Here is a 27,547-nt window from a genome sequence, read left to right as displayed (position 1 = left end):
GAATGGTGATTTTATCTCGAACTTATTGAAAAATACATTGGTAAATTTTTTTGTATTGATAATATCATTGAAGATTTTAAATTTTTTATAGAACGTCTAATTTCTTTTAACTAAAAATATATATTTGTTAAAAGCAGTATATTTTTTATCTTTGATTTATATTTTGTTAGCGCCCCTCCCAAAACCAAAATTTTAAATCCGATCCTAATAATAAGACTAAATTTCTATGAAATATATAAAAATTTGATTTTTATAGAGTATATAAAAGTTATAATTTCATTATAACTTTTTAAGATCAACAAAAATAACTAAATGTCTTCAAATCTCGTCCATTGATTACAACCCTCTTGATTCTCAATTGTTTTGGATCATAATCGTCGCGGCCATGAGCGCTGCATCCGCCTTGGTAGTCAATGAAAATTCCATCGCCGCCGCTCCTTCCACCGGAAACTGTATCAACGAACTCGCCAATCCAGAATGTCCACGAGAAAGCGAGCCCCAAGCGAAACCTATCCCCCCTCTTCCGGAAGAATATCAGCGCACACTCAAGAAACTCGACCCCGAAGCCGCCTACAACTCTCTGGCCTACGGACTTAATATCCGCCAGCCTCCTGCGGCAGATGGTGGATTGCGGCCTACACCTGATCGTCGTGCGACGATATTAGAATTGAAGCCGAGGCAATTGAGAGAGGATTCGGAGAAGTTGCCCGTGGAAGAGTTTTCCATGGTCTTGCTGTCAGGGATTGGGTGGAAAGTGGGAATGGGAACAGGGTGTAATGCAAAGGAGGATGTAGGAATTTACGAGCCTGTGCGGAAGCATAAGAGATGGGGAATAGGATATGAGAATGTAGTAATTGACAAGGATACTGAGAGAGGGGTAGTAGGATTCACTTGGCATCCATCTGAATGTAACGGAGGAGGTGCTGGGAATTTGGTAAATGAGGTTGTGAAAAAGAAAAGATTTGGTATTGGGGAAGTGGTGAGAATAGTGAGTGGTAGGGGGATGGGAATGAAAGGCAAAGTTGTTGAGGCAAGGAGAGATGGAGCAATATTGGTTTTGCGGCTATATCGGAAGTGGAAGAAGGTGAAAGTTCACAGCAAGGATGTGTCGGGATTGGGTTCTGTGGAAGAGAAGAAATGCCTGAGAAATTTGATGGAGTTCAAGATCGAAGAGGGACGTGCTGAGAGAGTGAATTGGCTACGGAATGACATAAAGGTCATTGTCATGAGTAAGAAGTTGAAGGGTGGGAGATTGTTCCTGCAAAAAGGAGTCGTGATCGATGTTGTGAAGCCAGGGGTGTGCGACATAGTCATGGATGAGACCAGAGAGTTGGTACAAGGAGTGAAGCAGGATTTCATGGAGACCGCTCTTCCAGGATGTGGAGGCCTTGTCCTTGTCTTGTGTGGCATATACAAGGGTGTTTGTGGGAGTCTGTTGGAGGTCGATTCGTCGGGGGAGGAAGAGGAGGAGACGGGTTTGGTTCTTGATGCTAAGACACAAGAGATGCTCAATGTGAGGCTTGATCAAATGGCGGAGTACACTGGACACCCAAGCGATTTTGTTTGTTCTTTTTGCCGGTGAAGCTCTGGTTCTAGTTTCCATTGTTACAGCACCTCAGTATTTTTGTTAAATCGTGTTTTTCTTTTGTGAACAGGTTAACTTGCTTGGCATCTGATGCATTTTGGTTTCCCATTTTTGCCTGTTGAAACCTGACTCTGCAACATCACAGTTAGAACCTTGTACTTTCTTCGTATTTATATGTATTTTGCTTGTGATTCTTAGTAATTTCTGATGTGCAATTCATTGGCATTTGTTACTTCGCTTCACAAATCCTTATCCTCTCTCCCTCTAGTTTAAAGGTCGGTCTTCTTTATATGCCATGATCCAATCACGTCATCTGAAAGAGCTCTGTCAAATCTTAGTTAAAGATTCAGCAGAAGCAGCAAGGGAGTTTGCTTTGGGCTTGGAAAAATGAATCTCAAATCTCATGCCTGGTTTGGAAATGAAAATATATCTTCCTGCCTTTAATATGCATTGTTGATTTCATTTTATTTGTCTTTGTAGTTTACATAAGAAATCCATAGATACATTTTCTGCATTTGCTATATTAAAAAATATGGAAGAGGCAAATGAAGCATCAGGGAGCCAATTTGAGACGGCCGAGCTCCTATGGAATAAGAAAAGAATTGAAGAAGAATGGAGTTGGAGCGAATTCCTACAACTTTCATTTTAAGAAGGATGAAGAAGTTACATTTACAATCATGCCTCCTATATCCAATCTCCTTTTGCAACATCCTTAAACCAATTCTCCTATAACTTATCTTTATTGATTTTCTATTTTAATCTTTAGTAATTCTAGTATAATCTGCTGGTTATGACGAGTGGTGCTTATTCTTTTTCCTTCATCTTCCTTTGCTTCTTCCTTCGTCTCGCCCTCGTATCAATTTTAAAACTGGCTTGTGATGTTATTAGTTCAGCCAAAATATATAGTTGAGATGTATTTTTATGATGGTAGAGATCGGGAAGAGAGAAGGTGACGAAGTGAAGAATACCATTCTTTTGTACATGAACGAAAAGTGGCAACAAAGAAATGAAGCACATAACTTGAAGGTATGTATTCTACCTCCATAACTAATAAACAAAAGAATCAGATATAACAGTCTGCAAATAACATCAGCATATGGAATTCCACATCTATCGTTGTTATTGGAAATGATGCATCGTAACCGTGCAAGACTTGCTCTATAGATGATCAATTCAGCTTGTAACCAACCAGCAGCCACTATTTTCGACCTTTGACGAGTAGATATTACCTTCGGTGATCAACAGGTACTGATTCAAGATACCTTGGATATAAAATTGTCTTTCGTGTCCTGGTTGCTTTTAATTTATTTTTTGTATTTAAGCTAGCTAGTATTTCCATACTGTTTTGGCATAGTTCTTGTGCAATAAATTTTTGAACTTTTTTTTCATACTCGGGTACAAGCCTTGTCCACTAAATTTGACTCGATCCGAGATATTTAATTTTGTTAAACAATCGGGTAATACATACCATTAAACAAAGTTAAATCCAATGCGGGTTTTGGTATCTGGAAATATACGAGTTGGGAACCCTAGGCAAGCAAACAAGCTGACGGAAAAACTTAAACTCGAATCTATCAAATCGAATAACACTTAATTCGATATAGGATCTTTTGTAGTTGAATTTACCAACCTATCTTCCGACGAAATTAACAATGCAATGGTCTGATGCCGATCACGAATGGAAAGGGATCGAGTTCACAATCCAAATGCTTAATCAATGTGGTATGATATATTCTGAAGAAGTCACGGCTTCTTTGATAAGAATGAAAATATCAATCCTTCAATTGATTCGGCTAACCACCTCTTAATATGAATTAATTAATTCATTATATAAACTAATGGGAGTTAAATGGTAGTTAAGAAACTACTCCCTCCAAGAGAATTCAAATTTGCTATTTGAATTCAACTGGGTCGGTTCGGGTCAGCCCTCATGGGCGACCCGTTTATATTTCTTACATCTCCCACTCGCACATGAGGGCTAGACCTTTCGTCTAGTATGTTCACAATCATATACCACAAAATTCATACAAGCAAATGGATCGTGTGACCAACGAGCATATTAAATCAGAGCTCATAGCCATACACCTGTTAAGGATATATAGCAGCTCATTTCAAAATATTCATGAGGATATTTACTCGTTATACCCCAGATTTATTATTACACTAATCAACGTATCTCTTGTCCCATACAAAATAATAAGGGCATACTTGATAGAATATTAATCCATATTCATGTATTCACAATTATGTTCTAACAACTATGTTAAACATAATTAGCCGGCTAGTGAATACAAAATGAGTGTCAAAATAAATCTTTCTTTTCCACTGACATCTTTCAATCTCTATTTTAGTTGCTTTCTTAGACATGTACCGCATTACCGAATCATCCATAGTTATTGGTATCATGCTAAAGTAGCAACACTAAAATAAAATTTAAAGAAATCGTTGAAAGTCTTAAGGGTATAAGATTAGGTTTGTATTTAAACCTACGGATCTCACACAATGAGTTGGGACTCATCTACTCATTATCCAGATGGTCACTTCAGCACACGTGGTATGAAAAACACGTGATACGATGTGATTCTTCCTCCTTTTGGAAGCGTATGTCATATATTTTAATATTCACATCGTACAGATCTTGGTTCAAGTGTGTCTCAACACTTAACTTGAGTTTTCACCTCGTTTATCCTCAAACATGTATTGAAAACTCTAATCTGGCTATAGACAAGTTTAATGGATTGTGGGAAAATCCAATCCGATTACAATTTCATGAAGTAATCTCATCTTGGTAATTCATGACCAAGGCAACATATGTATAGATTTTATTCACTACAAAATCAATACTGTCTCATCTCTGCATGTTTCTCAACATCAAAGGTGATTGCTCGTGTGAGAGAGCCAATCTCAACTTGTCAGACATACCTTTAATGCGCAGATAAAAAATATAAAATAAATGTGTACACATAGCGCATAATAAACATTCTTATAATAATGAACACAATGTCTTAATTATTCATGTGTTCTACTACAATCACATCCTACGTAGTCCAAGAGATCTAACATGATCGATGAAGATATCTCTTGGTATTGGCTTAGTAAAAGGATCAGCCACCATCATGCGCGTAGGCATGTATTTCAAAGTCATCTCCTTCTTTTCAACAATATCTCTGATGAAATTGTACTTTGTATCAATATGTTTGGTTTTCTCATGATATTTAGGATCTTTTGTGTAAGCAATTGCTGATTGATTATCGCAATAAACTGTTACAGCTCCCACTGGACTGCTTACTATACCTAAATGATCTAGAAATCTTCTCAACCAAACACCTTCTTGCACTGCGGAAGCACACGCCACAAATTCGGCTTCCATCGTGGATAGAGATACACATGTTTGTTTCTTGCTTCTCCAAGATATGCATCCACCATTTAACAAGAAAGCATATTTAGAAGTGGATTTACGCTCATCTAAATCACCACCCCAATCAGCATCTGTGTATCCCATCATTGTTAGATCTTTTCCTTGATAACAGAGGAAATAATCCGTAGTGCCTTTTAGGTATCTCAGAATCCTTTTTACCGCACTCCAATGTCTTCTTCCTGGATTAGATTGATACCTGCTGACCAGACCCACAACATAACAAATATCGGGACGAGTACACATCATTGCGTACATCAAACTCCCTACTGCACTAGAATATGGTACTTTAGACATCTCATGGATTTCTTCAAAAGTGTTTGGGCACATTTCACGACTCAAGTTCTCGCCTTTTGCCACAGGAGTATCAATGGGTTTGCAATTCGACATTCTAAATCGCTCTAGAACCTTTTTAATATAAGATTCTTGAGACAATGCAAGCAGTCTCTTAGAACGATCTCTGTGAATTTTAACACCTAGAATGTAATCCGCCTCACCCATGTCCTTCATCTCAAAATTCGAGGACAACCACTTCTTAATGGTTTCTATATACTCCTTGTCATTTCCAGCTAACAATATGTCATCGACATAAAGAGATAGAATTACAAACTTTCTATTGGATCTCTTCACATAAACACAATGGTCTTCATCAATCATAATGAAGTCATATGAGATTATCGCTCTGTGAAATCTCAAATACCATTGTCTAGAAGACTGTTTAAGGCCATAAATTGATTTGTTCAATTTACAAACTTTGTTTTCTTGACCTTTAACAACAAAACCTATTGGTTGTTCCATGTAGATTTCTTCCTCAAGTTCTCCATTGAGAAAATCAGTCTTAACATCCATTTGATATAATTCTAAATCCAAATTAGCAACTATGGCCAACAACAGACGAATAGAAGTAAATCTCACTACCGGCGAAAAAGTTTCTTCATAATCAATACCCTCTTGTTGAGTATAACCCTTTGCCACTAGTCGAGCCTTATACCTCTCTATTGTTCCATCAGCCTTTCGCTTAATTTTGAGAATCCATTTGTTCCCAATAGCTTTACGACCATGTGGAATTTCAACTAATTCCCAAACTTTGTTCGATTTCATTGAATCCATTTCTTCTTCCATTGCATTCATCCATTTGTCCCTCGAAGGACAAGATAGAGCCTCATCTATGTTTTTAGGCTCTTCTTCATCAACTGAAGATATGATATATGTGTGCCCCTCGATGTCATAATGACGTTTAGGCATACCTTTCCTATTACTCTTCCGAAGTTGGAGATCAGATGAATCATCGTGGTCATGATTGCTCCCACTTGGATCAGGATTGCTCCCACTCGGATCGAATGAATCAACGTGAGCAGGACCATTAGGATTTCTCCCACTCTGATCAGATGAATCATTGTGATCAGGATTTCTCCTACTGGGATCAAACAACGACTCATCCACTTGAGCTTTTGATGACTCATTTGACAACAACCCGTTATCTGAATCAGATAACTCAAATAAAGGTTCATTCCCCTTTATTTCACCTCGCTTAGGAAAATCATTCTTCAGAAATTTTGCATTTCGTGATTCAATCTCAGTAATGCTTCCATCATCTTGTTCACCAATGAACACGTAACCCTTAGAATACTCAGAGTATCTAATAAAAATACATTTCTTTCCTCGAGGACCCAACTTTCCATATTTACTTGTAGAATCATAAATATAAGCAGCTGATCCCCAAGGTCTAAGGTTACTGAGATCCGGTTTTCTACCAGTCCAAAGTTCATATGGCGTGGAAGTAACTGACTTTGAAGGTACCTTGTTTAAGATATAGGCCGTAGATAATAAAGCATCTCCCCAAAAAGAAATAGGCAAATTAGCTTGTGCCATCATGGACCTCGTCATATCCAACAATGTTCTATTCCTTCTCTCAGCAACACCATTTTGCTGAGGTGTGTAAGGAGTAGTCAATTGTCTAATTATTCCCTTTTCATTACATAGATCCTTAAATTGATATGATAGATATTCACGACCACTGTCAGTTCTCAAGGCCTTTATGGTTTTGTCCATTTGGTTTTCCACTTCATTTGCATAACGTCTAAAACATTCCAATGCTTCAGATTTATGTGAAATCAAATAGACATGACCATAACGAGTGAAATCATCTATAAACGTAATGAAGTAAGAGGCTCCATGTCTTGCCTTCACACTCATTGGACCACATATATCTGAATGAATCAATTGCAATGGAAATTCTGCCCTAATTGCTTTTCTGAATGGTTTCCGTGTCATTTTACCAGCAAGACAGTGTTCACAATTTGAAAAATCAACTTTAGAAATAGAACCCAATAGTCCTACTTTCATTAGTCGATTCATTCTGTCTTGCCCTATGTGACCTAATCTAGCATGCCAAGTATAAGCATCCACATTTGCATGACTAGATGAACAAACATTTAACGAAACACAACGATCAACATAATAGTTAAATATTTGTCTGTCACAATCCAACACAATAAAACCATCCCTAAGATGTCCACAACCATAATACATATTGCCATAGTAGATACGAACAAGAGTACTACTAAAGTTCAAACTGAATCCTAATCCTAGAAGAACAACAACAGATACTAGATTTCGTCGAATTTCAGGTGCATAGAGAACATCATGTAGGATAAGAGTCCGGCCACCATGCAACTCAAGTTTGCAAGTACCGATGCCTTTGACTTCAACTTTTGCATTATTTCCTACATATATCCATCTTGTACCACTAGGGACTCGACGAAAATCTACAAACGCTTCACGATCTCTAGTTACATGGTCTGTTGCTCCTGAGTCTACAATCCACACAGGATAAGATTCAGTTAATAAAACAGTACTAGAGACACATATAGTACTCACAAAAGCGTTAGTAAGTGCTACCTTTTTAGGCTCAGGGCACTCGCGAGCGAAATGACCAAATGCTTGACAATTATAGCACTTCATTTTGCTCTTATCTTTCTTCTTCCCAAACCTCTTACGCTTATTCTTTTGGTTTGGCTTGAAGTTGTTCTTCTTGGATCCTTCCACAACATTCTTTCCCTTCCAGTTTTTCTTCAAGTTCTTAAAACGTTTAAAGCCCGAAGCTTTCTTGGAACTAGATTCAGCCACAAAAGCACTTGCTATGGACTTAGCAGCACCAAGCCGCTCATCCTCAAGTTCAACATGGCGAGCAGCATCAGAGAAAGTCTTAATGCTATCATTGTGAGTCAGATTGACTTTCAGATGCTCCCACTTTTCTGGAAGAGATCGGATCAAAGCTTGAACCTGCTGCTCATATCACTTCAGAAAGCGGATTCATATATTTAATCATGCCATGTATTAAAAAAAAACCCCACTGAAAGAAAAAAATTCACCGCTTGACAAACAAAGTGACAAGTGTTTTTCCAAAAAAACTTTCTTGCATATGATATTCGACAGATCATCTAATCCTTTTGTCATGCAATTTATAATCCTTTATTTACTATCTTTTATTTATATATATATATATTATGATGATTCTTCTTCTAATTGCACTATAAATATACTAACGTGCATCATGTATCATCATGCCATATAATAAAATAAAAAACTTGGGTTTAGTGTGCCGTTCAGACGTGTTGTAGATTTTTCTGGTTTACATCTTTACAAACACGTATTCAACCTCATTCTTATTATTGTTATGGCATGCATATCGGTGACTAATTCATTTAGGTAATACAACCTTAACCTTCGTGTATTCTGTCCAGAAAAATATTTAAATGCAGTTTCGAATTTCCTTGAATAAACAGAAGCAAAATCTATTTCTGAATCAAACGAATGCATTTAAAACATCGAAAACAAGTTAGAAATTCAACTAACCATGCTCTGATACCAATGACGGAAAAACTTAAACTCGAATCTATCAAATCGAATAACACTTAATTCGATATAGGATCTTTTGTAGTTGAATTTACCAACCTATCTTCCGACGAAATTAACAATGCAATGGTCTGATGCCGATCACGAACGGAAAGGGATCGAGTTCACAATCCAAATGCTTAATCAATGTGGTATGATATATTCTGAAGAAGTCACGACTTCTTTGATAAGAATGAAAATATCAATCCTTCAATTGATTCGGCTAACCACCTCTTAATATGAATTAATTAATTCATTATATAAACTAATGGGAGTTAAATGGTAGTTAAGAAACTACTCCCTCCAAGAGAATTCAAATTTGCTATTTGAATTCAACTGGGTCGGTTCGAGTCAGCCCTCATGGGCGACCCGTTTATATTTCTTACACAAGCAATTAGTTAGACAAACATAACACTGGATGGCTTCTCGAGTTCAAGTTAAGTTGAGAAATTGGGCGTCGTCATTTGAATTCGAACGATTTTCCGACATTTTTTGTAATTGAAAAAGGCATTTTTAGTAATTTAAAATTTTGACATCATAAACCCAAAAATATTCAAGTAATCCCTCCATACTTTATAACTACTAGTACCACTTGTCAAGATGAATATATGATATATGTTAAGTTTTGTTACCCATTGTGCATGGTAACTTGGACGTTAGCTAAGTTGGTGTTTGACCGACAAAATCAGTTGAGACTAATAAGTGTACTAGGTCAAATTATAATAAATCGGGTTTGAGTCCGGATCGTCCCACAAAGACCGATAGATGATTACCAAGATGTAATTATTTTATTTAATCTAAACAAAATAATAAAAGAGGATTTGATTTATTTAATTAAAATTAAATTAATATGGAAAATGCCAATAAATAACTGAAAAAGTATCTTGCAATTAGGGTTTAATGAAGAATTCAATTCAAACAAAGCGAATAAGACACACGAAGGTACCAAGCTATTTCATGCATACACGTGGCTAGGGGTGAGCATTCGGTTAATTCGGTAAAAAACCGAATCAAATTAATCGAAATCGAATTAACCGAATTATTTTTAGGCTAACCGAACCGAACCGAACCGAACCGAACCGAATTTATGCTAAAACCGATTTAACGACCGAATTAAAATCGGTTAATTTGGTCGCTCGTCGAATTAACTGAATTTTTCTCAAAATAAATTAAAAAATACAAAATTTTATAAAATTAATGATTGTAATATGATATTTTTATCACAATAAAACACATTAAGCTTAAAAAAATTAAAATAACAAAAATAAGTACAATATTAAATATAAACACATTAAAAATATATTATAAAGTATATATAAATCCTAATAAAAAAATTAATATTTAATTATTTATAATTCGGTTAACCGAATTACTCGATTTTTTTTAAAAAAATCGAAAAGAGAACCGAATTAACCGATTTAACCGAAATTTTCTAACACTAAAACCGAATTTCTGAATTAATCGAACCGCATTTTCGAATTCATTCGGTTCGGTCGGTTAATTCGGTTTAACCGAAATATTGCTCATCCCTAAACGTGGCACAAGCTAAGAATTATTTTGTTTCCTATCACACTGAATTTTCTTATTCTATTTAACAATATATTTCTAGACTTGCTAAACCTATTCAAGTTGGACAAATTAATTATTTCTAATTAATTCTAATCAAATTCAAATGCATTAAATATTTATGAAAATTCAATTTTCACCCAAAACTGCAGAACGAAATCGAATATTATTTCTAGTCGATTTAACCTTGTGTCAATTGTTGAAGCGAGGCTGAAATTAATTCATAATCTTTCGACTTAGAATCAATCAACAAATCATGCAAATAATTGGTCAAATCATTCACACGAACAATATGAAAATCCAATAATTAATAATGACAATAATCAAAATGTCCTAAACATGAAATCACGTGTCAAACACAAATCAGTCTCGGCCCAATCAAGCGGCCTTAGTCAAAGAAAATCTACTCCATAAACATAAACATAGCTAGAGCAATTGTTTGTATCATCAAAATAATAATTAAAAAGTGAAAGATGAAATAAATCTCAGCGTTCTTCAACGGTGTTCTTTCTTTTTTCCCAAGCCGCGAGACGTGTTCTTCAAATCTCGATTCCCCTTCAAATCTGCGTAAAAATATCTTTTTAAACCATCTAAAATCTTTACTCCTTGTCTTTCCTTTTTAAAATCCGTCATAAGATAACTTTCCTTATCTCGAGCGCACTCGAGCGAATAGAAATGCATGCTCGAGCGCGAGGTTCTCTGTTTCGCTCCTTTGAAGTTCCCTAAGGCACGCTGGGGCGAATAGATTTGCCCGCTGGAGCGTGACTGGGTCTGTTCGACTCATAACTTTTTCATATGGCGGTTCGAGCGGGAAAAATTAACGGCTCGAGCGCGAAACTCTCTGTTTTGGGCTAGAACAATTCCCCACACGCACTCGAGTGGATAGAAATGCATGCTCGAGTGAGAAGTTTTCTTCCTAAATTTCGCGAATTCTCCTTCACACCTACAAGTTAGCAAGGAAAGATGAGGAGTAGACTGAATGCATGAATAACAACGAAAATCAAACAAAAATGATCCTAATGACGTAGAAAACCATGCAAAATAGACTCACCAAAATCACAAAATAATAAATAGAAACGACACTTATCAACTCCCCCATACTAACCTTTTGCTCGCCTTAAAGCAAAATAGTTTACAAAAAAAAGACAAACTAAGACACAAAATGACAAAAAATCAAATTGTGAATGATTCCATGGATAGTAATCAAGCCTCAGTAAATTCAAACACATATTCCAACAGTTAAAAACACCCTTAAGCCTTTCACAATATACCTCTAGATTGATTGTGAACGTGCGTGTGTGATGCTATTCTGGTGGCATGTACTTCAAGTAGAATCTGTTGTCATGACTGCAAAGTGACCTAATTAACACATCGGTGCAAGTATCCCTCTCATGAACCCATTTCTTATAGTTACATCTAGCATGCAGAAATCCTTCGGACTCATCAAATGAAATATGACTTATTGTGTATCAAGGGTAAAAGTTGACACGAACAATGAGTATGAGTGATCCATATTTTTCGTGCACCGCTGAATTTTGCACCCGTTTTACTTCAACTCTATACATTCCCCCCATACTTAGCTTTGGATTTGGCTGGATTAGGATTTCAATCCCCATTTCCACGACCTCCCCTTACCTTACAATCTCCTTCTTCTTTTTTTCGAATTTCTTTTTGCACGAAATCACTTTCAATGGTGCGCGTATGAATCAAAGTATTTTGGATTTCGAAGGACAACTAACCATGTATAACTTAATGAGGGTGTCTCAAATTTTAATCTTTGCGGGGTGGAACAAATATAGTGTAAGAAAATGAATGTGCCGAGATTATATATGTGCTACTAGAGTGTAACAAGAAATCACAAGATTACATTTTGAGTTTGCTAAAACCTAGTGACGTGCAATAGTCAAGCAATTAAAACTTCATCATTTTTGGTACAATTCAGTAGTTTAACAATTGTGCATAAGGATATTCACGGTACAATTAAAGCTTCTTAACTCAACTCAAGGGCCAAAATATGTAACAAATCTCATTATTTGTGTGTCATTTTCATAATCATCACAGGCTTTCATTTTATCATCCGAATTTGACATAACTCACATGCATGAAGATAGAACTAAACACATAAATGCAAAACCCCATACTAGACCAAATCATTTTCCCCAATGCTTCAAACACAAACATCAAACTAAACAACCACAAATATGGAAAATGCAATGAAGAACGAAACTAAATGCAAAAAGAAGAAAAACTTAAAAAGAAAACTCCCCTGGTTAATTGTCGGCCTCCTCCTCAGGTGGTGGCACACCGTCAGCTAAATCTCTCGGTGGAGAAGCATACTGGAACTGGAAAGGCGGCGGGTACGATGGTGGCATGGGGTAGAGTGATGGGTCCAAGCCCATTTGTGTCAGGGCATCCAAAGAATTGAGATGAGCGTTGGTAACAGTTTGACACTTGTTTTGGTAATGTGCCCAAGCACACAATTCGGTTACCGTTGCAGTGACGGGAAGACGACGGGGTTGTGGTGGTTGCGCTACTTGCCTCGGTCGGCTGGAGCCGTCTTCACCTGCCATTCCAGACAAAAATTCTAGGTTTCGTTTGTCTTTCTTTGTAGCGACCCTACCCGGATCCACTACCTAATCAGAGTTAAGAGCATAATTAAACATGCATTTAAATAAATTGCTGCGGAAGACTTAAATAAAAACATACCGGCAGAATACAACCGGTTAAACCAATTCGATTTATACAACCAAATCGAATAAATAGCCTAAAGGCAAAACCTACAGCTAATCCTGCTGTCTTCACTGGTCGCTGGCTACTCCAAGCTCCTGGCGCTCAATCCTGCACCTACACCTGCCCCGTCAAATGGGGTGTCCAGATACACATAAAAGACTGGACGTGAGCTCTAAGCTCAATACAAAAGCAATGATATATATAATATATGCAACATATAAGTGACTTTAAAAATCAGGGTTAAAACACTTTCTCTGGGCGCCTGGAATACACAGTACCGGGCTAGAGAGCGACTTCGCGTGGTACTCGTATATTCCCAAGACACGAATCCTCAGGAAGAATTGCCTCGACTGATGGAAACTGTCATAACTCACATCGTACTCGATGCATTGTCCGTAAAAACATATGCATGTGCTAAAGCCGTAAAACATGGTAAACACATAGCACATACTCATGCAACACATATAATATATATCATGCTGGCCATCTCAGTCAGTACTTACGTACCTTACTACAGGCAAATCCTAGCAGTCCCACTCTAGGTTCCAAGCCTATCAACAACTCTACAATGCAAATATCCATGCATCATTCATTAAGCTCTAAAAGCCTTAACTAAGCTATTGCATACTCCTAAATAATTTAAGGAGACCATAGCTATACCTGCGTCCGTCGTCAGCCCACTGATGGCGACTATCCCGCAACTAGGGCACACCCTTGCTGCAGCTCCATAGCTTCGAGCACTGCTCCGCTACACGAGCACTGCCCCACTACTATGTCAGACACTGTCTGACTATACTAAAGTATATTTCCTACTCCAACTCTAAAATAAGAGTACCCAAAGCCCAAAATAGAGCTACTAGGGCGAAGGAGAGGAATTCGAAATTGGCAATAAACGAGGAGCTCGGACCCTATATTTATAGACGTCGATCGGAAGCTCCGTTCCTCGATCGGACGTTCCGTTCCGGCAGATCGGAAGCTCCATTCCCCGATCGGATGCTCCGTTCGCCACGTGTCAATTCGGTCCACATGCAACCACACACCTGTCACCGACAGCCATCGGAAGCTCCGTTCTTGATCGGACGTTCCGATCGTCGATCGGACGCTCCGATCCTGGATCGTTGCTTCCGATCCCACTCGAGTCTTGGAACCTTCTAAACCAATTTCGAGTGTCCTGGATCCATTTCTGGGCTCCTTTAATCCTCCTGGACTTCCTTAATCATGTTTTACTTAACCCAAACATGATTACATGATTAATTACTCATTAATCGTTAATCACGGATACGGGTCACTACATTCTCCCCCCATTACAAGATTTCGTCCTCGAAATCTAGGGTAACACCTCGAGAACGTAAATACAGACACTTGCCCGAGTGTCTAGTCGAAATAGCTTCCGACATACTCAGACTCTTGTCGAATTATATGCAAGCTGCATACATGCTAAATCACAATAGCATTCTCCGAGCTGGAAACCACTGCATTACTTGATGACAATTAACCTCGCTTGACACTAACGTACCACAGCACTGATACGTCCTTCGTCACAATCACGATCTTACTGATCACGAAGGATACAACAATCCACTTGATCAAGATTATCATCACAAGTAAAATCTAAAACTGACTAAGACCAAGTCATAACCTGACTGGCTTACGATATTCGTCGAATCACTAAAAAATTCTAACCATCCACTGGTCCCCAAAAGTTCTCAATGCCCAACACCTCTAGTTAGGAAACACTAATCCCAACATTGTGCTGACACAACAAATCTCTAATTCTCTTCAAGAGAATCTAATTGACACAGGGTTATACTGCAACATAACTGCTTAACATGATTCCATAGACTGATTATCCTTCCCATGCCTCACCGAAGCAAAACAGCTTCCCAAGGGCAACACTGGGAACTCAGACCATCCAGTCTAGTACAAATCACAGTTCATGTTTCTTAGTATAACTCACATAGGTTATTCACCCAAGAATTCCCAATCAATAGACATTCTCTCGATAGTTATACTTACTCGCAATCACTGTATACAAATCATGACTAAGGCAAGCTCCCAACAATATGTTCGATTGGGACATTCCACAGTACACAGACATATGGAAATGCTTCCTATACCGTCTTGAAACTCAACAGTTGCAAGCGTCTGGTATAATTCAACTCGGAGTCTCTGATGAAACCATCATCGCATACCAACCTCCCAAGATTAAACACACTGATCCTGGGACTAAATTCCAACAGATTCTCAATAGTCAAATAGCTTCCCTTGCTGAACTCATCAGCCACAGCAATGAAAAGACTAATTCGTCGATTCCCTAGCCGATCCTGGGAAACATTTGTCCTCTAATAGCTGGTCACACAACGCTTTTGACTGTCGTCATAGCTGGAACGTAAAATCTCTGACAAACAGTCAGCACAGATGTGATTTACTGACTTGAAAGAACAAAGTCGCTGCATCGCTGTCTTGCGAAGTCTTCAATTCCCACAACAATCTTGTTGACCACTAAGTCGATCAACGACTGCTTCGATCGTCTCAATGATCTTACGCACCATATGCTAAAAATTAGTGACACCCCCTGCTGGATCTCGAGAACTAGGTCCCAGCTAATGTCACACCTCACGATCATACAACTGATGTCCATATAAGTGTCCAATCCTCGTTGGATCCCAAACTCCAATGGTACACTTAAGACCTCATCATAAAAGCACTTAAGCGACAAAGTACTATCCCAAGCATTTCTCGATTGCTACCTCCAATTCATCGCTGATTGGACTTACTCATCGACCTCGTCGATTTGCTGATTGATACACACACTTATCAAATCAGATAACCACTGATCGTCAACACCTAAGTGGCTCGATCAATTACTCTTGACTCGACTGATCTAAGTCTACTATTCCAAACATTGGATTACACAAAAACTCTCAGGTTACAACAAACCCGCGCTTGGTAACCGAAACATAGCTATTAGTAATCCAATGACACAATCTCGTGTCTTATTACTGACAGCTATCTCGTACACTGACTTAATCAATCTAACTCTGACAAAGTTAATCATTAACCACTAGTAGACATTAGCACAAATCCTGTGCCGTCTCAGCACTACTACTCGTTTGTCTTGTTCACTCGAGATGATCATCAAGACAAACCAAGTTCAAGATCTTCTCGCGATCTTATCAACTTAGACCATTTCCATCTCAGGGAAAATCCTACGCTCAACCTCCGAAATATCAGACAGTTCTTGGCGCAATCACTGGACTCATTATTCTTGCCTCGTTCTTTCAAGATGAACATCACGATTCGTCAAGTCCAAGAAGCATAACTAACGAATACCAAAGATCTTCACAATCTTCGAACATGCTCCGGATCAGACCCCTTGCTAAGACTGTACGATAATTCAAGACTTAGGGTAGCTTACCTCGATAACCCACCTGGACAACCACCAAGGCTTCACGGGTATAGGTCATGCTTCCCTCAGATCTCAATAATCCTTGTACAATACTTATCATATGATCCAACACTTGATGAAATCAATCATCATGAAGTAATTCTCGTATTCGAGTCGAAGTCTCGAAACTGCATCCCATCCTGGATCTCGGATAATTCCTATCTCAAGGAAACTTTATCCACAATTCTGATGACAACCACAAGTCATTGTTGGTAGAATTCCATCCACCTACTAGATCCACACGTCTAGCAGTAATAATCGGTCAAAAATTAAATCTATCTGCTCAGAGCACACACTTGTCAAGAAAATCCCTCCAAGACTGGTTCCTATAGCAGAACACTATCACTGATATTTCTGACACATCAGACGATATCGAACCATCAATATCAAACCTGTGATATCTAATCCAAGGTCATATCCTGTTGTGACTACTGCCAAATCCCTAGACTGAGTAGCCTTCCCACCGCCATCTCCTGAAGCACAAAAAGGCTCCCAGGTAATCCTCTGAAGTGAAAAGACTCCTAGAGTAACACTGGCATAGGGTCGCGTCCCATCACGTCTAGTCATGATCATAGTCCACAACTCTTGGTATATACTCGACCTTGCATCCTGATGAAATCCCATCATCGCAAGTCTCAACCTAACAAAGGTCAAACAGTCTACTGTCCTAAGAAAACAAACTAGAACAAAATCCAATTTCCGAAAACGAACAATAGTCCCATGCCTCTAGATGAGTCCACCCATCGCTGGCACTATCTTAGTCCACTGACTAACTAGGTCAATCCTAGGAAAACACCTAGACTAACCGCAAGTCAACAATCACCGTTGGCCCTACTCAAATCCCATGAGTCACCACAGTTGAACACTAATCAACTAGGATCAATGCTAAACTTAGAAAAAACATGCAATCATCCACGAATTGCTAGATTAATAAAACATGTATCATTGCTTCAAGTTATGTACAATTTCTTGATTACAATCCCTATGTAATACAATTACAGTATTCCAAAAATACAAAATGTACAATCAATAACTTGAATGATACAACCGAATCTGATGATTTATTAAACCTGAAACACTGTTTACAACTACAACAATACAATATTTAAATCATCGTACTAGTCTTCGTTCCTTGAGCATGAAGCTTCTAATCGACATACGCATCGATACAAGCATACTCCCGTCCAAGTCTCTCTATATGTCCTCCCGCAAAGAACTCCGGAGAAATGACACGTGTTAGCTAACCAGCTATGCTCTGCGTCAGTGCATGTCAATCGACCTCTTATGCTCACGATCTACCGTCAGCTTTCTTCTTGTAACTAAATCATGCTTTTGAACATGAAGTTTCCCGTGTGCCTACCGAAAGCATCAATACAAGCATATCGGCAAAACCATGTTTTGCAAGAGGTTAAAGACCTCACACTCGAAACCTGTCATGCTTTAGGCACTCGAGGCATTCTCTGATGAAGGTCTATCTGACAATCTCTCCATCTACGACTGGAGAATCTTCAGAGTAGTGTTATCATGGTATGGACGATACAGATGCAAGCATCAAGTGCGTCCCATCCAATGCTCTGCCACTGCCTCTGACATCTGGTACTTGATCCAAAGCTAGGATCCACATGAGTAGAAGTCTTGAAAACTCGGACACGATCCATCACTCCTGTCCGCACTTGCTGGAATCCCATAAGCCAAATCTTTAGAAATCCTGCCGATGATGATAGTCTCTGGGAAAACTAATCGCCGCATCATCACCTCTTCCAAGGTCTCATCAATCCTATAAGGATAACCCAAAGTCTCATTACTATATCCCAAGTCTCTTGCATGCATATGCTCTGATACCAATGAATGTAGCGACCCTACCCGGATCCACTACCTAATCAGAGTTAAGAGCATAATTAAACATGCATTTAAATAAATTGCTGCGGAAGACTTAAATAAAAACATACCGGCAGAATACAACCGGTTAAACCAATTCGATTTATACAACCAAATCGAATAAATAGCCTAAAGGCAAAACCTACAGCTAATCCTGCTGACTTCACTGGTCGCTGGCTACTCCAAGCTCCTGGCGCTCAATCCTGCACCTACACCTGCCCCGTCGAATGGGGTGTCCAGATACACATAAAAGACTGAACATGAGCTCTAAGCTCAATACGAAAGCAATGATATATATATAATATATGCAACATATAAGTGACTTTAAAAATCAGGGTTAAAACACTTTCTCTGGGCGCCTGGAATACACAGTACCGGGCTACACTACAAGAAAAACGGCCAAAGACAACGCTTTTTTCGCGTTGTTAATGTCCCCGAAAAAGCGTTGTCGTAGCCAGTGTTATAAAAGACCACGCTCAAAGACAACGCGGAAAAAGCGTTGTCGTTTCTGAAAAAGACAACGCTTTTTAAAAGCGTTGTCGTATCTAAAAACGACAACGCTTTTTCCGCGTTGTCTTTGTCACAAAAAAGCGTTGTCGTAGTTCAAAAGCTTTTTAAGCGTTGTCTTTTTTAGTAACGACAACGCTTTTTCTACCTACGACAACGTTTAAAAAGCGTTGTCTTTTCTCAAATAAAAAACAAAAAAAAATATAATTCACAAATTTTCAATATTATCACTCAATATTCAAAAATTTTGAAAATTAAATCTTATATACAATATTTCAATATTATAAATCATTCAAATATAACAAAAATCATTCAAATATAACAAATAATCGAATTCTTCATGTTCATCTCGGCCATGTCAAAGTTCGTGTCTTATCACTGCAAGTGGTAGTTGTTGATCCCATAGTTTCACAAGCTGAAATCTTATGCACCTGTAGATCAATTTGTATCAGCAATTTCTTGAAGAATACAATATCAACACTGAACAAAGCCTAACAGAGAACCATAATTAATGACATACCAAGGCCTTGTTAGCCATCATTTTTTTCATTGAGTACGCTAGACTGTGGGAAATTAAAGAGAAATCAAGCTCATGAATAACAAGATTGGAGATGGGAAAATGGTAGGTGGCTGATAATAGACAACTTAATGACACTCTTACGTCAAGGTTACTGCCAATGTAAGCCCTTCAAGAACCGCAACAACAACAATCGTGAAATGAAATTCCTCAATTTTTAAATTTAAGGGCTCAATAGCTTGATCCTTATTTAAAATGCAAAATAAGGTTTTGCCGTTTTGGTCTCTCCCAGAAGCCAATTTCCACTACTGTAACATATATATATATTTCATGAAAATTAAATAGCTTGTGTATAAAATTAAAATGGGAGTGTTTGCATGTGCTTGGTTGATCATCAAAACTCAAGCTTTGGCTCTTCAATTTTCATCAACGAACTCGCTCTAGCTAGCTTAAATAATAATGTTTTGGTGATGGAAAACTAGAAAGGGATAAATTAAATGAAGATGATACCTCATTCCAGAGCAGTACTGGTCTGAAAAAATGATCATCTCTTGATTTATTTCTGTTTTCAATAGTTGCAGTAGCAAGAATATCATGGAGTTGGATTTCTGAAGATTCATTCATTTTGCACATGGTTGTCTACCTAGTGAAAATAGGAAAAAACCACAAAAGAAAAAAGTAATTCAGGAAAGAGAGAACATTTTACTCATGACAAAAAGAAAAAGAAGAGAAGAAACCCAACTGGACTCATGCCACAATCCATATCATTACGCAAATAAAATCAAGCGTGATATATATCAGTTAAATAGAGTTGTCATACTTTGATATGAACATCTCAACTTGAGACTCTCTTGCGCATATTTTAAATTTCACACGCCTACACATTTGCATCATTTAATCTATATACCAGACAAAATGTATTATTCTTATGTCACACGGCCAAACACTAAAAACATAAAGCTTTCTGAATTAGAAAGTAAAAGAATTTACAGGATCTTGAGATGCTTCAACCGCCTGATTTGTGATGGAATTGGCCCAGTCAGTTTGTTGTTATGTAGTTCCCTGCCACAAGCAATGCAGATTCAGAATGCAAAGAGGTGAAAATTGGAAAATCCAAAGTAAATGTAACTCTAAATTTCTTGTAATGTCGTGATGTCTTCAGAAGTGCATTATTTAGTTCAGTTTATGATAAGTTAGATCATTTTACATGAGGTCGTTGAAAATGGTTTTGAAGCTACTGTGAAATAACAGGTTCTTGAGCAAACAGTATAGGGACCATAAACTCACAATTCAGTACAACTCACTACAAGAAAAACGGCTAAAGACAACGCTTTTTCCGCATTGTTAATGTCCCCGAACATCTTCCCTTAATTGAACGACAACCATGCATGGATCAGATCAGATTCACTGGCTATAATCAATAAAATAAGAGCGGATAGCACACTCGTCAGTGGCAATCAGTAAATAGCAGTGTTTTCTTTTGATTTTTGAAACAAGCTGCATCTGGGTATATTATATCATGCAGACAAATAAAAATAGAGACGTCACAGAATATACTCAAAGAAAAACTTGAAACAAAGGACCAGTGAGACAAGACTACCATCTCTTTCATGATAATAGGTTCCCATACGCTGAATATCTAACTACACATTAATGATTACAAGGTGGATGTAACCCTGAAGGCTGCTAATTAAGCATCACTAAGGATCAGGATCAGTTCCCTGATGAATTCCTATTGGCAGCTATTTTTCCCTCACCTCACCGTGCGTGTATTTTATTAGTTAGAAAAGCTAACACGCTGAAGATATGATACATACCAAAATCGGGGGAAACATCTTTCATGCTCATGGTATTGTGCAGAATCTTCTCATCGAATCGCAAGACACTATCCATTGAAACATGCCCACCTTGGGGTTCTAAAAGAAGGCACTCAACTTCAGTACTTATCCCATCTTCAACTCCTAGAGTCGGAGATATATTCTTCATAGCCTGACAAATATTATGACACAAATTTTAGTTTCATCCCAATAAAACAAAATATTATATTTAAAGCATAAGAAAAACTACATATAAATTCCAGTCACATGCAACAGAAAACTTTCGAACGACTGTGCCTTCAGAAACAAGAATAACTCAGCAGACTTGTAATATGAATCGATGTCCTTCAGGCCTTCCAGATTTCCAAAATTTCAGCAATTACGTTACCAAAAACGCTACTCAGCTCATAAGCTAGTAAACCTCGAATAGGCAAAATAAGTTGATAGGCTCAAAAACAAATGGTAATGCACCCCACCCCAATGATATGCCCGAAAAGTGTATCGACACACTTTATTCTTTGAACTATATAGAACGGTATAACATGCAACAATTAACAATGCCGTATTCAACGTAAAGAGAAGGAAAAGAAAAAGAACAAGAAAACATTCCCATTTCCATTTGAATGCAATGGAAATGGTCCTGGTTCAACGTAAAGAGAAGGAAAAGAAAAAGAACAAGAAAATATTAGTGTTGCAAGCTACTAAGAACTACAAGTAATATCACTTTCGATATATTTAAGTAAATATCCAAAATATCAAACTTATAGTTTTCCAACCATCTGGATCTAGGAAAGAAGTGATCTTAGTGTTGATTCCAGGAATTGGTCCTGGTTGTCGAGTTATCTTTCCTCCAAGCTCCTGGGTATAAACTTGTATCCGTACAAAAATATTATATATTAAACAACCACACGCAATCGCTAAATACATATAAATCAAGAGGAAGTTAATCGAAGTTTAATAAACATGTGCACAAAATGTAGTCCAACAAACAGACAACGACGAGAACTGCACAAGTATAGTTTCTGTAGCACCACAAGAAATTTTTAGGAAGGACCTAAATGGCGATACTTTCTGTTTGTAAAGCACCACAAGAAAGTTTTAGGAAGGACCTAAATGAGTGGCAGTGGCAATACGGTCGTGGGCACTTGGAGGGGTGGATGAACCCCCTGTTCCTTTCTTGATCCTCGCCTGAATTGCAAAAACAGAATAAAACATTACCCAGTGCATACCAAAGTTACGGTATTAAAATTTTGCTATTAAAACAAGAAAAAATTGATTTTTAAGAGGCAAAATTAAGTTGGAAATGACTGGTGAAAGCCTTCACCAAACATAAAATCCAAGACACTCAGCATTTTCCATTTGATGGATTACATCATATGGCATGAATTTGACTAAAGCCTATGTCCTAAGTCTAAAATTTAGTAGAAAGTTATACACTGGATGCTTTTATTTTTCTTTTCGTGACAGAGAATTTATTTCTTTTCGCACTCATTACATGATTAGTTTATCCATGTATATTAACAAGTCATACCTTTGTGTTCTCTTCACAGTACTTGATAACATGTGAGATGTTTGGGCAATGGCCATGCAAAAGTGAGTAAGCCCATAACAGAAGTTTACTTGAAGTATTCAATTAAAAGGGTATATGAAAGTCATACCAAGTCGTTCCACGGGATACTCGGAATGTTCGGCGATTGGTTGAATCACTCTGTTGGGTAATATACCGACCAAACTACACAAAATTATGAATAAATTAAGTACGATGTTCACGCGTGGATTGATTGAGGAAATTATCCCAAATATGGAAAAAAAATTGTCTCACCTAATAATTCCATTCTCGGAACCAGTTATTATTCTATCTTCATCAAGCTTAACCCACAAACAAGTGATTAGAAATGGAAATGGAATTAAGTAGATTCCAATAAGATAAACAACTGAAACTGCTTGTTTGAAATGGTTCAACTAGTCCACTAGTTTCATGAAAAATGCACTAACCTTCAACAGGGCATCTACAGAGTTAGGAGAAAGATCTATAAAACGGTCACTGTAAAATTAGAAGACATACCATCAGCATCAAACTCCACCACAAGCATGTAATGCCAACTAAATGGAAAATTAAATTCATCTCGACACCACATAAAGACAATTAACGACTTCTTCCGCATCGTTAATAATTTTTTTTTTCAGAATAAGATGAAACACCTGCAGTCCTTGAAAAATCCCCACGAGTACAATAGTAGAGTTCCAGTTTGTGTCCCACATACAACCTTTCGACCGTTCTAGATATAAAAGGGAACAGAAGCAGCTCTCAGAATAGCAAGTGATATCAATTTTTCAAGTTTCTAACTAAATATAGCAATTAATATAAAAAATAAACTACTTTTTTATCTAAAAAATGGCCAAGAGCATGGAGTAGAAGCTAGATTGTCAGTTAGATACCAAGGATAGAGCATGATAGGTAATGGATTAAAATTATAGATATATATACCCAAATTGAGTAAAAGACAATAATATTTATAAAAAATAAAAATACAAATAAAGGAAGTGTGGCCATATGACTTGAACAGAATTTCACTCTTGTTGGAGTGGGACGTGTGCAAATCCCAATAAAATACCGGTACGACAAATGTATCAAATATTGTTTTTAGATTCATTTTTCTACAACGGTAAAAAGACAACTGGAAGCAAGAAAATCAGAAACGAACCAACACAGAATTCTGTCACCTCATGAACCAAAAAATAGTAGATCATACTAGCACATTCATAAAACACACCTGCACCCAACCTTTGTATAACATAAGAAATCAAGTATTATTATTATATATGGACGGATCTCTTTATATGCAATCTGGAAAATTTATTTGTGCACTTTTTCTAGTCGGACCCAACCTTCATAATCACAACAGAAAGCAGTTCATCCTCAGAGAACTCGGATATTGTTTGAACCTGCAGAGTAGAAATACGAAGAAAGAAATTACTTATCAACTGGGGTAAGTTGGCTAATGATCTAGCCAATATGCATTAGAAGATCAAACACAAACAACAGATAAGTTTACCTTGTTGCTTCTTAAATTGCAAACAGATAGCGTGCCATCTCCAATGAGGCAAAGAAATCAAAAAGAATAAGAATGTTTTACTCAAATCATTGTCATTAATGGAACAAAAACAGAAGCCCAAGTAAACAAAAATCCATTAAAAAGATATAAATCCTCCCCCACATATATCTAAGAAGACATATGAAGGGAAAAAAGAGGGGTGTACGAGCTAGGGCTAAAGAGAGGCCAGAAGAATGGAACACGTACGACTTGGCTGCGAGAAACTGTGACAGAAGGCAGGGGTGAGCAATTTCACCGATGGGCATGTGTTGATGTCGCAAAGCCCTAGACCTTATGGCCATCGCCTCGTCTCCGGAGTCGCCAAGTACCAGAGCAAGGTTCCGGACTGCGAATAAGCTCATCAACTACAAGATGTCCCTCGTCAAGGCCTTCTTCAAACTCTTCAACTACAAGACTTTTGCGACTAAGCGGCAAAAATCGCGAATGATGGAAAAGCAGTAGTTGGAATAGAAAGAGAGCAAAAACGAGAGGGAGAAATCGCGACAAGGGTTTGGGGATTTTGGGTTTATTTTTTCAACGTGAAGGGTTGGGTATATGTTTTATTATTATTATTATTATTATTATTATTATTATTATTATTATTATTTAAAATAAAAAAAAAAGATTTATCCACAACTCTTTTTAAAAAGCGTTGTTGTAAACAGAAAAAAACGCTCATAGACAACGCTTTTTAAAAAGCGTTGTCTTTGACCTAAAAAAAACGCTCATAGACAACGCTTTTCACTAAAAGCGTTGTAATTTAAAAAACAACAACGCTTTTTGTAAAAAGCGTTGTCTTTGAAGTGTTGTGTTTGAGCATTTTTGTTGTAGTGCTAGAGAGCGACTCCGCGTGGTACTCGTATATTCCCAAGACACGAATCCTCAGGAAGAATCGCCTCGACTGATGGAAACTGTCATAACTCACATCGTACTCGATGCAGTGTCCGTAAAAACATATGCATGTGCTAAAGCCGTAAAACATGGTAAACACATAGCACATACTCATGTAACACATATAATATATATCATGCTGGCCATCTCAGTCAGTACTTACGTACCTCACTACAGGCAAATCCTAGCAGTCCCACTCTAGGTTCCAAGCCTATCAACAACTCTACAATGCAAATATCCATGCATCATTCATTAAGCTCTAAAAGCCTTAACTAAGCTATTGCATACTCCTAAATAATTTAAGGAGACCATAGCTATACCTGCGTCTGTCGTCAGCCCACTGATGGCGACTATCCCGCAACTAGGGCACACCCATGCTGCAGATCCATAGCTTCGAGCACTGCTCTGCTACACGAGCACTGCCCCGCTACTATGTCAGACACTGTCTGACTATACTAAAGTATATTTCCTACTCCAACTCTAAAATAAGAGTACTCAAAGCCCAAAATAAAGCTACTAGGGCGAAGGAGAGGAATTCGGAATTGGCAAGAAATGAGGAGCTCGGACCCTATATTTATAGACGTCGATCGAAAGCTCCGTTCCTCGATCGGGCGTTCCGTTCCGGCAGATCGGAAGCTCCGTTCCCCGATCGGATGCTCTGTTCGCCACGTGTCAATTCGGTCCACATGCAACCACACACCTGTCACCGACAGCCATCGGAAGCTCCGTTCTTGATCGGACGTTCCGATCGTCGATCGGACGCTCCGATCCTGGATCGTTGCTTCCGATCCCACTCGAGTCTTGGAACCTTATAAATCAATTTCGAGTGTCCTGGATCCATTCCTGGGCTCCGTTAATCCTCTTGGACTTCCTTAATCATGTTTTACTTAATCCAAACATGATTACATGATTAATTACTCATTAATTGTTAATCACGGATACGGGTCACTACATTCTTTCCCTTCCGTGCGGAGTCATCAACCGTCTTCGTAGGTTGAAGCCACTCTTCATCATCGTGAAACTGAACTCCAAATTTAGCACATAGCTCAGAAATAAGAGACGGGAAGAACAAACCGATTGACGAAGTGTAGATTGATTGGCGGATTTGTGAATGAATCAATTGCCCAACATTGATAGGGAAGTTCTTCGTCAGAGCATACAACAATATAGCTCAATCCGTATGAACATCACTAGTATGTGATACCGGCATCAATATTTTGGTCAAAAAGGCATACCACAGTGCCGGATTGAGTCGCAAAAATCATTCTGGGAAGTGTAAGAATTTGATCGGGTCCTTCCAAACAGCCCCCTCATGACAAACCGCATCGATGATCGCATTGTAATCCGGGTTTGCTTTCAAGGCTTGGTACATCATGTCATCCACTGGAGGGGTTTCCAGAAATCGATTCAACATGTCTTCATCAAACGACACAATCTTGCCTTTCAAAAAAGCTTTGCCATCTTCCCATTCGGCAGCATTAGCATAAAATTCATGAACCACGGGCACCACAACGGCCTTAGGTTGTGTGCAAAATTTAGCCCAACCCCTAGCCTTAACGTCCAAACCAAGACAACTTGTATGCGAAGAGAGTTCAAGACCATGCATGGGAATAGGATTTCTATGAAGCTTCGCATGGTCATACTTTTTTTGGGCTTCCAAGGACACGAATTTGCCGTCAAGCTTGGACGAAGAAGATGAAGCTTGGGCGGTGACCTTGGCTCGCTTGGGCGGCATGGTTCTTGTAAAAATTGGTCCGAAGAGTGTGCATGAGAGAAACCTACGATTTGAAGGAGAAGAATAGGTGAGAGCGCCGAATTTAGAGGGGAGGGAGTAGGGTTTCAAAGATAGGGTGAAAAGAAGTGGGAGGGGGAGAAAGGGGATCTGCGTGTTTATATGACGCAGATCCCGGCACGCTGGAGTGCAGAAAGTTGCGCGCTCCAGCATGAAAAAATTAAAATTTCGTAAAATTCAGAACTCTTCGCGCTCTAGCGGAGAGTTTTGTGCGCTCGGGCGTGATTTTGGCGCAAAAATTGTTTCAAAACAGAACTATTCTCGCTCGAGCGGATAGTTCTTGCCGCTCGAGCGAGAACAAAATTATTTAAAATTTAAAATTTAAAATTTTTATTTATGAAATAACAAAACTAAACGAAAATAAAATAAAAAGAAAGGGAAGAAAAACACTGGGTTGTCTCCAGTCAGC

At 38.2% G+C, this 27,547-nt stretch overlaps 2 protein-coding genes across 10 annotated transcripts; one reads left to right on the top strand and one right to left on the bottom strand.

Moving 5' to 3' along the window:
- The first annotated feature begins 371 nt into the window (after positions 1-371).
- Positions 372-22,947, top strand: LOC140864535 (protein MOS2-like). 9 transcript variants are annotated; one of them, XR_012144262.1, is made up of 5 exons: positions 372-1,578; positions 1,656-1,729; positions 1,854-2,611; positions 2,750-2,830; positions 22,911-22,926. XR_012144262.1 is itself a non-coding variant. In XM_073268778.1 (3 exons), exons 1-2 carry the CDS (start codon positions 386-388, stop codon positions 1,705-1,707), a joined length of 1,245 nt encoding a protein of 414 aa, XP_073124879.1. In that variant the 5' UTR covers positions 372-385; the 3' UTR covers positions 1,708-1,729; positions 1,854-3,131. The 9 variants fall into 9 exon arrangements, 2 of the variants coding, with proteins under 2 accessions (XP_073124879.1, XP_073124880.1); XR_012144258.1 differs by having other exon boundaries at positions 1,854-2,830; positions 22,911-22,947; XR_012144259.1 differs by lacking the exon at positions 22,911-22,926 and adding an exon at positions 20,536-20,576 and having other exon boundaries at positions 1,854-2,830.
- LOC140862442 (WD repeat-containing protein JIP5-like) lies at positions 22,945-27,081 on the bottom strand. The gene is made up of 9 exons (XM_073265464.1): positions 26,668-27,081; positions 26,283-26,367; positions 24,785-24,862; positions 24,417-24,454; positions 24,250-24,306; positions 23,563-23,639; positions 23,356-23,404; positions 23,183-23,229; positions 22,945-23,092 (listed from the first exon to the last, which is right to left on the bottom strand). The coding sequence occupies exons 1-9, from the start codon at positions 27,079-27,081 to the stop codon at positions 22,990-22,992; spliced, it is 948 nt and encodes a 315-aa protein (XP_073121565.1). The 3' UTR covers positions 22,945-22,989.
- Positions 27,082-27,547: the final 466 nt, after the last annotated feature.

Source organism: Henckelia pumila, chromosome 4 (assembly GCF_033568475.1).
Source record: "Henckelia pumila isolate YLH828 chromosome 4, ASM3356847v2, whole genome shotgun sequence".
Lineage (NCBI taxonomy): Eukaryota > Viridiplantae > Streptophyta > Magnoliopsida > Lamiales > Gesneriaceae > Henckelia > Henckelia pumila.
Note: the sequence above shows the minus strand (reverse complement) of the source record. Positions and strands in the feature narration are given on the sequence as shown.